Source organism: Haliaeetus albicilla, chromosome 14, assembly GCF_947461875.1.
Source record: "Haliaeetus albicilla chromosome 14, bHalAlb1.1, whole genome shotgun sequence".
NCBI classification, from domain to species: Eukaryota; Metazoa; Chordata; class Aves; order Accipitriformes; family Accipitridae; genus Haliaeetus; species Haliaeetus albicilla.
The window spans coordinates 25,002,967-25,015,608 of record NC_091496.1 but is presented as its reverse complement, the minus strand read 5'-3'; the positions used below and the strand labels follow the sequence as shown (position 1 = coordinate 25,015,608).

Here is a 12,642-nt window from a genome sequence, read left to right as displayed (position 1 = left end):
GGGGGGAGACAGGTGTGTTAAAACACTGTATAGGTATTTATGACCTAGAAATATGATAAAATCTAGAGCTATAAGGATCAAATGACAATATATGGAAGTAACATGTAAGTAGAATAAATATAGAAGTCACAGGAGAAAATATTTCCATAATTCCATTTCCAATTCAATTCCAATTTATTTCTTATTCAACTTCTCCATGTCATATGTTATTTTGCATTTCTCTAACATATCCTCCTTCTTGGCATAATTTTCTTAGCTGGAACTGCCTGTCAACTTTATCTCTTCTTGAAGAGAGGCAGCTCCATACCTCTTATCAGTGTTGCTGCTCCTTCTTTGGTCCCTTTTTCCCATTCCAGTGTTTTGTTCTGAGAGCACATAACCAGAACAGCACACAACAGTCAACGTGGCTGCACTGCGGAATTTTTTATGACAACATTGTTTTGGCTTTTCAAACACCTTCTGAGCATTGTTTGCCTTCTCAATTATTCTAAACATAGAGCCAACATTTCCAAAGATCAATCTTCAGTATCTTAGAAGTCTCTTAAATTCATAACCCTCCACTGTGTAGGTAGAGTAGAATCATTTTTCTCTACATGTGTAACTTGATTTCCCTCTGCGATTTTAATACTAACTTGTGCAGATTTTTCTGATATCTTCAAATTTACTTGTGATTACTCTGAGTAATTTGTCTTTAGCAAGCACTGTCATCATTCACATTCTTTTCTAAATCATTTCTGAATATATTTCACAGTACACTGCCACATGACTCCACCATCAAAAATAGAGCAAAAAGGGAAAGACTGACTAGAATTCATATTTTTTTCCTTGTATCATATGTGGTCGTACAATGTTTCAGGCAACCTTAGTGTAAGCTTATTGTTCATTCTTCTTACAACAAGCTTCTTTCTAAAAGCATGATTTTTCACACCAGAAAATCCTAGTGGAATAATTGCCTTGGAGTTTTTTGCTGCTAGATCCAAACAAGCAAATTCAATCAGCTGATTTACACAAACATATTCAAAATCATGAAAAGTACCTGTGTGAGGAGCTGTATAATCCACAGTGTATCCTTCCAGTTGCATCAGTTCCTGAGGCTCAGATTTCTTTTCTCTGTAACTGCACATTGCAAATGTGTATTGGCTAACCTGAATAAGAAAGGACTTCTTAATTGCTGAATTCCATTCCAGAACTGTGTAACACATGTACCATGGTTTAAATTAGCTTTCAGTTGTGCTGAAGAAATAAACCCCGTTTTTTCCCAGAAATATTTACAGTGTAAAACTTTGCATTCTTTCCCCTTCCTGCCAAAAGGAAGGGAAAAAAAAAGCCATAAACACATCTCTCTGTACTTTCCTGAAATACAATGTATTTTTGGGCTGTTGCTTTATGAAAAATTGAAAAGAACCAAATTAGTTCTGGTAGGGAAAATACTTGGTACTGTGGTACTGACCAAACTGCTCACTCTACCGTGTGAGGAAAAAAGTCCTCTATTCCAAGCTGGAAAAAAAGGATTTTTATGTATAAAAGTACTGTTTGCAGAAGGAGGGCCACAATTATCATGCAGCTGGAAAGATGAACACATAATCTGGTCAATTCTAGTTGAGATGCTAAGTACCAGAACCTTCCGTTTGATTTTATAATCTAATTTCTGCATTTTTGCACCTGTGTTCACACCCATCTCCAAGTTGCTTGGCTCACTGGATACAGTACTGTGTACGCCAAGCAGCTTGCAGCTGGCATGAAAAACATCAGTTACTACTCATCAAGTACAATTATTAAAAAAATAATAAAGCAATAAGAAGAGAATCTGTCACCACATGGTTTAAGACTCCCTAAACAGAATAGAAAATGAAAAGGAGAGCTGGGGAAAAAAGTGACTGGAAAGATAAAGAAAGGAACATAACAGCTGGGAGAAGAAGAGCAATCACTGAAACAAAACTGAAATGTTCCCAGCCTTATATGAAGAGCTGGAAAGACTATAAAAAGTGACCAGAACAAAGAGCTTGTGAATCTGTGAACACTTGAAATTGAATTTATGTGGGCCTCTGAAACTCTTGTCTCCAAGGACTCTAGGATACCTGGCTAACTGACTTGTTTTGAACTGTCATATCATTTCTTAGGCCTGTAATATTACGCAAGGATCTAAGGATAGGCAAGGAGTTTGTCTGATAGACAATGGACCGTCTTTATCTCATTTGCCGACTGCCCAGCTAACTGTTACCTATTGCTTTGGCGACAACTTCAGGAATGATCCTTTTTGAAGTAAAATTTCGACAGCTTATTTCAGCTTCATTCATATATTCACTGGTGCTATAGCTGTACACCACTCCACCTCCAAGTCCAGTGACTTCAACTGCTGTAGACAAAAGATTTCTGACTCTCTGTAGAAGATTTATATTTTTGGAAAATAAGGATATAAGATGTGATTATTATCTGCATAACACTCTAAAAATACTTCATTATTTTAAGTATTTGGGTTTTTTTGAAACAGGATTATGCTGTGCTGTGTGTAGGCAGTGCATAGTGACTGAACACCCTCTGCCACAGCATGTACAAGTGAAAGCAACAAGTGTAAAAGCTTGCTCTGCAAAATTGCTATCAGGCCTCAAATGCTGAACTGATGTCTCCAGAACCACAGCAGAAGTCTACAGGTGACAGAAATTAAACATAGGTATTCCAGTTTAATTAATGCATTAGTTAAGCCAAGGCAGTTTTATAGGAGACAAGAATTTGAGAGACACTGTCAGGCAAGTAAAACTGAGTACCAGCTTTCCACATCAAATTTAGTACATTCACTTAAGTGGGCTGTACCAAGGAGAGAGCGAGCTAGGTATAAATAAACATACAAAACAATCTAGCCCATCGCTTTCAGAAATTCAGATTTTCAGGCTAGAAGGGACTATTACAACCAGCCAGCCTGTCCTCCAGCATGACGTACACGACAGAATTCCACCTCACTGTTAGTGCACTGAGCCCATAGTTTGCTTTCATTTATAGTACGTATTTTAGAAAATTACTGTATTTTGCTTTAAAGGTTTTAAGTTATCCCTGGGCTGACAGGGCAGGCAGGGCCGGGCAGCCAGGGCCCAGCCAGGAGCAGGGCAGCTGGGGGCACCGGGGCAGCCCCAGCCCCAGGTACTGGGCGCTTCCTTCAGCACAGGCCAAGGCTGGGGCAGGATGTGGGCCTGCGGCTGGGCCTGGCTCGGCGGGGCCCATTGCTGGGCAGGGCAGGGCTGTGGGGAGCTGGAGACCAGCCCTGCCATGGCGTCACTGGGCCAGGGGATGATGGCCCTGGGAGGCTGAAATGGGGTCCTGGCCGTAGATAGGGTGGGGAGGCCCTGGAGGGGGCTGGGCAGGCACAGTCGGGACAGTGGTCCCCTCAGGGCCCTGACACAAAGCTCGGCCCCTATGCCACGTCATCTGCTCTAGGCCCAGCAGCAATATCTCCGGTGTTACTGCTTGGCATGTCCCTGTTTATATTCCCAAGAACCATATTTGCCCTCGCGCACAAGCACGGAGGGAGCTGTTGGTTAGTCACACATCTCTAAATCCTTTGCAATTAGCGTTCGTATTTCAGGAGAGCTCCTTCCTCTCCTTTTCTTTTAAACTGTACCTACAGATTTAATTTTTGATACCTGGCACTGTAACAAAAACATCTTTCAAATTATTCTATTTTGTTGAATGAAATAACCTGGCAGGCACCCACATCACTCACATCTGCATGTCAACAACTCTGTATAACCACACTACATAGACAAACTGAGCCATCAAAAAGGAAGCTAGCAGATGCTAATTGTGGAAATGCATAGGATGTCCATTTTTTTCAGATTTCTTAAGCCACTGTATGCTTTTGAAGATGAGCTTGTGGAAAATCTGGGCTACGTGTCTGTTTATTTTTAACCTCACCTCTATAGCAAGACAGAGATCATAATGCTGTTGATTTTACTTTTTCAAATGTATTTCAAATGCATTCTCTTATTTGAAAGAAACAATTTATTAAAAGATATTCTTCTCACAATCAGTCTTACACTTCATCTTTTTGTTGAAAATGAGACATTTTAAAGTCTCTCCAACAAAGAAAGAAATAGAAATACTCCAGAAAACTTTGTTGGGGAAAAAAAGTCTCAACAAAAAAGAAACACAGAACTTGCCTCGTCTGTTTACACTTGCAATCTCTTAAACCCTTTTCCTTGCGGTTATCGGTGGCTGCTATCAGTTATTATAGAGAGAATCACCAGCACAACCTGCAATTACACTTTTTAATATATATCTATGACTGGTTTTAAGTGTATTGTTAGTAGTTAATGAAGCCGTAGGTAGTTTTTCCTTAGAATTCAGCAAATTAGCATCAATACTTCATGCAATAATGGGTGCTCAAAAGTCAGGACTATGTACAACACATTCTCAGACAAAAACAGAATCAAGCCCTTCTTAAATAGTAACTCTTGACTGAAGAAAATGCAATCCTCCTCCTACAACTGCATTTACCTGAATTTTGTAATTTTCCAGAGGTCGAAACACCTGACTACCAGTTGTTCTACCTACTTTGTAACAAAGTGGAAAACCAACAACCTGTGCATGCATGACAGACAGATAGGCACAGAAATGTGGACGTGACTTATGAGCAGCATCAGTAGGGGATGTCCCGATGGGGCAGAAAGACCCTGTTTAACATGCTGGGAGGAACTGTTACTGCAAACTTGGAGGCTGACTCTGTGGTCCCAGCTACAGGGCATCACAGGCACCCTGCACCAGTTCAACAGCAAGAATTAGCCTGTGGTTGGCGTGTTTAGAAAAAAATTATCCCTGAAACAAATGACTGACTTTTCAAACATTAGAACAGATGAAATTAAAATGACAGAAGTGAATCTGCATTCAGATTACTGGAGGAAGATATCAGACAGTAAATGAAGTAAACCACAGCATGTCCAGCTGAGGCTTTTTACCTAACATGTTATGTTCCCGTCTTTTCGCAGTTTGAAATGAATAAGCTTTTAGAGAAATGACTGGATTGTAAAAGGAAGAAAAGCAAATATAATGAAGAGGTTAAAATTTCCAGACTCTGTAACCTTCCTATAACATTGAGCTGTTCTTTCAGAAACCACTAACAACTTCTAATATGTGTAGCAATAACGAAGGTGCACATTACTTACATCACGCTCCTGAAAAATCAACATTATTCATCTAATTTCACACCTGAGTTATATTTCCAAAGCATGTGTAAATGATACTGATAGCCTTTGTCTTAGAACTGAATTTGATGGCCTTATACTAACATAAGCTAAAAGCTAATCTATAGAGGAAGACCTGTCAATACGTCAATAATATATCAATACAACAGGCTGATATTCATTACTGAATGCTTATTTCACACGTATTGACTTCAGCTTAACGTCAGTGTATGTATCATGGCTGGACTATATAAGTGAAACAGAGCTGTCTGGACAGTAAATATTGATTTAACATGGTATTATTTATATAACCTTATTGAATTGATAGCTGCTTTAAAATGAAATAGATGTCTAAATCCCATCACAGTTGGAAAATTCCTGTAACATTCTCCTCCAGTCTTTCAATTTCAGCACAGAAAGCAGAAAATAGTTAAAATTAACTTGGCTGGAATAAACTGGTCTCCCAGATGGCTCCATATCACAGGCACAGAAAGACTATGTGTCTCTTAGGTGCGCACTTTAAAACTCAGATGACATCTGTGACTTCAAGGAAGACAACAAGGTCTTTCTTTTTGTTAAAGAAGGGGGATATAAAGTAGGAGGAGTGTTAAAGAAAAGCATGAAGGACAAGGGAGCATCTAGCCTTTCTTTTTTTTTTCCTGTAACTTTAAGTTATTTTCCCTTCACATCCATGCCTTAACAGCTATCCTATATAAAGATCTTCCCAACCTTTACAAATCTTAATAAAGTCACAAAAAGTCCTCATCTCTTCACAGAGGACCTCGGCAAAATCAGAATCCAAATGAATTCAGTAGACTCTCCAGAAGATCCTGTTCAACCTTACAACCATTACTCACTGATTATCAATATGCAAGCCAATTCCCATTGAAGCCAGCGAGAACACTGTATTGACATCAAGCTTAGCAAGAATAATATGCAAACACTCTCAGCTTTTAACTTCACTTTATTAAAGACCTTATTCAGGATTTTTTTTTACATCCTTACAATTTCCATCATTTAGGAGTAGGAGGAGACCAGGTGAGTGGAAGGGAAAGGAATCAGGCTTTCTGTAAAGCAGTTTTAAAAGCCTTCGTTCTTAAAAAAGCCTTGTTAACAGGCTTCATCCTTTGTATGACATTTATGGAGACTCACACTTTAACAATTTTCTGTCAACAAAACAAAGGACATAGAAGAATAGCATTCTCTGCACTGATTCAGAAGAACATCAAATTTGTAACTGCAATCTGAAGACAAGCACAAACAGAAAATAATTTTTCCAGAGACTCACAAAAAGCACTCATTTGTCAGTTTTGACCACTCAAAATCTACTTTCCTATTCCTATTCTAGTAATCTCATGTTAATGTCACCATTCACCAGCACCTGAAAATACTTACAGTTCTGGGTTTGGACAAAAAGTTATGAAATATCAGCCCAGCACAGTTTTGTGGCCAAGAACAATTGCTACACTACATTTTCTGTAACAACTACATAATTTTACCCAATAAATACTGCAAGGAAGAACACAAAAATAGGGTTCAAAAATATTTACAAAAAAATTCTTAACAGTAACTATCGTTGCTTAACTTTAAAGGCAGGAAATCTTTGTTGAGATAGAATAAATGAAACAGTAAGTACAATCCACTTTGTGAAATGTAACTTTTAAATTGAGCACTGCTAGAAAGCTGTCAGCGGAATGTTTCAAGGTCACAATAATTTCATTCAGAAATTTCTAGGTTTCAGTTGAAACATTGCTCAGTGTAGGGACTCATTCATGTATATGTAAAACTCAGTGGCATTTCTGTTTACTACATATGTAAATTTAAAAAAAAAAGTACCCTGGATGTCTCTGTGCTGTAAGAAGCTTGCAGTAGTGCTGCATATGTTGCCTGAAGATACTGATTAACTAATGACTCCGGAAACTATATGTAAGAAAATTGATAGTCCAAAACTACTTTTTAATGAAATTTCATGGTAGACTACTAACCTGAACAAGAACAAAGTAGCGTTTTTTCCAGCGCTTCCAAACCTTCTGTCCTAGAGCATACAAATATCTGCAAAGGAAACAACAAGGAATGTTTTTTCATTAATGAGAAGCATGATATTAGGAGGACCCAATACAGATGAGTGTATTCATTTGCTCTACCTACTGAGCTGCTTCTTCAACGTTGTCACATCTAAGAAGTGATTTTTTCTTCTATTTACTCAGACCATAAATATGCAAAGAGATACTCCTTTTCACCCCAAAAAAGACAAAAAGCAGAAACAAAAGATCTCATGTTTGAGAAGACTAACCTGCTTATCACTTACATTTCACCTACTGTGTTTGAAAATAGAAAAAATAGCTTAAAGTAGGATACTTTTGACTACACAGAAATACTGAACGTTAGAAAAGTTAAACTCCTCAACACTTTTTTTTCCCATTTGTTTTCCATAGATTTGCTAATGTTTCTCTAGTCCGTGAGAAGTCAGTCACAGTGTCAGTTCAGGAAATGCTCAATAACAAAATTTCAGCATCCACACAAGATTACATTTTTTTCCAGGGTAAACTAGCATTTCCCAAACAGAAGCATTTCACTATAGACTCTTAGATTCCAAAAACCTCCTTGTCACCTTGGCAATTTCCAGGCTTTGAATCAGATGATGTAATCAGGAGTATCAATCAGTGAGATGACAAAACCACAGCTGTTGATACTGTTTGGTAGTAGATGAAGCACCCTTGCTACCCAAGAAGTTGCAGCAAGTTTTACTGCACTATACTGACAGTTTTTTCTGTCACTGCATTCACGTTGCACTGTTGTTAACAAAGACAGCAAGAGGAAAAGGATGAGCTATAGGACTCTAAAAGCAAGAGCCTACAAGTGGTAAGGATCTGCTGCTTAAAACCTGACAGAGGAACAAAATATTACCTATGAGATGTCCCTTCTGGCTGGCCAGCTTCTGTCAAGGGCATCTAGTACAACTAGGTGGGTCAAAGGCAGAACAAAGATCCAAATTGTTCAGACCAATGAATGCTGGCTTCACAGGGCACTGTCCAGAGGATGCTGGCACATATATTACGGAGAAGTTATAATAACTAGGATTGGAGATGGTTGGTTGGATGACTGGTAGATGGACAGTGCCTTTGTGGTAAGAGGACAGGGTCTGCTGCCCTCTACTTTCTGATCATTTTGGGGGCTTTGTTGCCCGCTAGTTTTTAACTCAGTTGAAAAACAGCAGTGAACTAACATCTCATGTGAAACAGGCAAGTAAGATACAGGCAAAACTTTTTTCCACCTGTCTTGGGCATCCACTCAAGCACATTCTTTCCTACTTCAGGTATCACAAAGGACAAATTTTTGCCTAACATGAATGTTCAGCATAATGCTTATTAATTGTGGTGGTTTGTCAGATTACGTTGTGGCTCCCTCATTACTACGACACTGGTATCTTCTTCAACTCCTGCTATACCTGTGTTGAAGCTCTGCCTCGCTTGGTTACTCTGCTTTTTATTTGTATGAGAGAGAGGACAATTGGCTTTGTGTACACAATTACCAGCTGATGTAGCTTTCTTTGAATAGCCAGATCCTGCCACACTCTTTTTAACTTCTTAATTCTGTGATTATTATAAATTCAATGAAAAGAAAGGAGAGGAGTAAGGGTTATGTCAGAAAGGGTACCAAAAAAAGGGCCTACTAGGGTTTATTTGAAAGTTTATAATGTTTTGCAACTAAGCAAGCCTTTACCTCACAGAGTGATAGGCACATATTCCCCCACAAAATACAAACTATTTTGCTTTTCATACATGTTCCAAAAGAGCCAGGCATGTTCCCTTAAATCAGAACATTTACTTTCCCCAAAGCATACCACATTGCTATTGACCTGTTAATCTCTTTACTATTGCCATAGGGTGGAGGAAGAATGACTGATAAATTTCCCTCAGCCTTGAAGATTAATGACCAGTGGGGAGAAAAGTAAAATGGTCCACAGGTGGCCTTTGGGCTCTCTCAGTCCTAAGCCTGACCTGTTCTTCATGGTGATTCTGCCACCGCATCCCTCAGAATATTCTGTAGGTTTCTCTGATGTATGTCAGAGGACAACAACCCCATGGACTGTAAAGACCAACTGAGAATACACAGTCCTTGAATGCTACAGTACAAAGATATCCTATGTTCCCACTCTGTTGGCATGTCTTAAATGACTGCAAAGGAGCCATAGACTAACAGAGGATTATTCTTGCTTGAGAGTAATCCTGGTATCATCAGCGGCAAGTAATCCTCGTATCAGCAGCAGCAGTGACTTTACATTCTAACAGGAACATAGCACAAAATGAGTAACCCAACCTTAGAAATATCAGGTTTAATTCATTCTTTCTCATTATTAACTGAGCCTGGTATAGAAAGGTGCTTTTAAAATAAGAGATCTTAAAAGAACATTTGTTATCAGAGAAAAGGTTGGTTGCTTTTTAGATTACATTTCATGTAAGATATACCACATATGGTCCTGCAGTACAGGCAGAACTATCACAAGTTACAGTAAATTCAAAATTATAAAATAAGAATGTATACAAAAAAGAAATTAAATAGCAACATGCACTTTTTATTCCACCTATAAATCACTTCCAACTAAAGTGTTAAATAAGAGCTTCCTTGGGAAACAAAGGAGCGGAACATTAACTACTAACTTTAAAATCCGCTGGTCTTAGGTAAGATTAGGTAACAAAGAAAATAGCATTCATGACACAAAGCTGGGATTTAGTATAGAAGTGCAAAACCTTGTGTTACTCGGTTTTACAAATCACTATAAACACACAGTTATAATCTTACGTTATTAAACCCTCTTGCAGTGCCATCTCTAAGAGTGACAGTTTTTTCCTAATGTAGAAAGTTTCAGCCATTTACAAGAGATACATCCTGTGCTTATCTTAAGTGTGCATGCTCCTGAAAGATGAGGAGATTAATTCTTACTCAAGAGTCTAGCATTTACACCCAGAAGGAGCCAAACATCCTAGACTCCCAGAATCCTCTTTGATCTTCTTTCCCATTTATTTTCCATTGAAAATGGAAAAATTTTCCATTTTCCAAAATTTTTCCATTGAAAAAAATGGGAAGCAAAGGACCTAAGACCCTGGTTAAATTTGGACACTAATATCTAGGATTTGCAGAAGCTGCAGTTGAAGTCTAGAACAGAAAAAGTCTACAAAAGCCAGTTTCCAGAACTAAATGACGCCTGGGTTTCACAACTGGCATAAAAAATTAATAGGTTAACAGATTCAGAAGTGAACTAAGTCATAGAGCTAAGTTGAAGGATGTTTTATTTTTAAGATGGGGAATTGCATCATTTTTCATGGGTCTCATGTGAATGTCAGTACCACAAACTAGAGCAGACCCTCATAGTCACCAACTCACAGAGCTGCAGCCCGCTATTTCTCTACCTGTGTGTGTATCTGTATTCACCTACAAGCCCCACTCACTCCATCCATAAAAATGTGCAGAAGATGCATAGTATTAATTGTTCAGACTATTTTAAACACCCTCAGCAGCAACAAGAAACACACAACAGTCATTCCTTCAAACACTGTACCTTTCTTTAGGTAAAATATTCTGTGCAATACAAAGAAGAAACTGATATTTAGAAGTAGGCAATTCCATATTTCTAAAAATTAACCACACCATTTGCTATATTCTTCTCACTCTCACTGGGGTTCCAGAGTTGGGATAGTCTAAAATAATTCTTGAATTATTACAGCTCAGCCCTACACTGAGAAGGAAGACACTGAAATAGTTCCCCTTTCTGAGCACTGAAATAGTAATTGTTTATTACTAAATAGATTTATTTTGACTTCTCTTTAAGACCATGTTTGAGAGTGTTTAATGAGTAGACTGACAAGAATTTAGGAAAGACTGGCTTTCTGATGTACATAGAAACAGATACAGATGGCAGACTTTTATTCTGTAAAAATATATGAATATAATACATATGTATACTAACATCTATATCTGTACATGTGCACATTAGAAAGCACATTTATAGTTAGTATGTATATGCTCAGTTGCCTTCTTCAGTCTTTTTATATTATTCACATAATTTCCAGTAACTTAAGACTAATACACCTGCTTTTATACAGCAAACAGAAAACAGGACCTTGATCAAATGCGTTGAGTCATTAAGTGCTAACTCAGTGTAAAGATTTTCTAACACCATTTTGTAGTAATATGAAAACGCAACCAAACATACAAGCCATACACTTTCTTGAGACTTTTGCTCCTAAAAACAGTTCTATAATTTTCTTCTCTTCAACATTATTTAATACTGCTTTCTTTCTCTTCACTCACTCCCAAATTAAAAAGTAAAAATCAGATTTATATGACGTCAGAGATTTACCTGATTATGCCTTACAATATGGTAGAAAAATAAACATTTAATATTTAAATTTATTCTCCTTGCAAACAAATAAAACCACAAGAAATTACATTTCTACTACAAAACGCAGAAACGCCTGGATAAAAATGTTTTGTATATCATCTTGTCTTAGTCAGTATCATTTTCTCCTCTGGAAATAGAACAAACTGAACAACCATTTTCTTTAAAAATTCTGAGCATCACTGTATTTTAAATATATAAAGGTTGAATATTTTTCAAAGTGCATTTCCTTGTGATATAAAAATGCAAAAACATATTGCTAAATATTATAGTTCAGTTTCAATTATGTGACAGCATACACAGCAAAGAAGATGGCAGCTTATTTGCTCTAAGTCCATGCTGCGAGGGTGCAGGTTCTACTTTTTGATGAAAAAATCAGCACTAATGAATAGCTGAAAAACATAATTGAGTGTGGAATACCGGAGCTATTCACTGCTGGAGAAATGAGAAAGGACTTACTACTTCTACAGAGATCATTTTTAGACCGGCCTTTTTATTCTAAGGAATGAAGCAATCTATCTACATCTTGAATGATAAATCCTCTACTTGTAAGAGGCTTCATTTATCACAAACAATGAAAAAAATACAGAAAGAAAAATCAATACGCGTAGCAGTTTAGTCCAGCAAAGGCCTTTCTTAAAGAGAAACCTCAGTCAAGGTTGAAAGAGCAATTAATGCAGTCTCAAAAATCTGGGCCACTCTGATAGAGTTCGGTTAACATGTGGCAGAAGTAATCATCCACTTGTGAAAATGATTTTCAGTTCATTCTCAAACACCTTTCAGACACTCATGATCCCATTTAACTGACAACAATACAGGCTATCTGTGGGCATCATTGCATTTGCTGTGAGAGCCAATGGGGACCAAATGCCCACAGGCACTTTCAGTCATCCCTGCCCGCTTGCATAAAAGGAATCTTCCTTGCACCGCATTCCTTCTTTTATTTAACCCCGTAAGATTAAGCCATTTTTTTGTCTTCAGTTGAGGATGAGAGAGAGAACTGATTCAAGACAACAATATGACCCGGGTCATAAGAAACCTAGCTGTAAACATTCTCGGATTCATTTTAGT

The 12,642-nt window shown here is 37.8% G+C and overlaps 1 protein-coding gene across 8 annotated transcripts in view; it reads right to left on the bottom strand.

The window, feature by feature from the left end:
* Window positions 1-12,642, bottom strand: part of CADPS2 (calcium dependent secretion activator 2) — a 323,617-nt gene that overhangs the window by 114,837 nt on the left and 196,138 nt on the right. For all 8 annotated transcript variants that reach the window (XM_069802016.1, XM_069802017.1, XM_069802018.1 and 5 more), the window contains exons 9-10: window positions 7,157-7,223; window positions 1,037-1,145 (exon numbers count right to left, since the gene is read on the bottom strand). In XM_069802016.1, coding sequence (XP_069658117.1) covers window positions 1,037-1,145; window positions 7,157-7,223 — 176 coding nt within the window. The remainder of the gene's footprint in view (window positions 1-1,036; window positions 1,146-7,156; window positions 7,224-12,642) is intronic.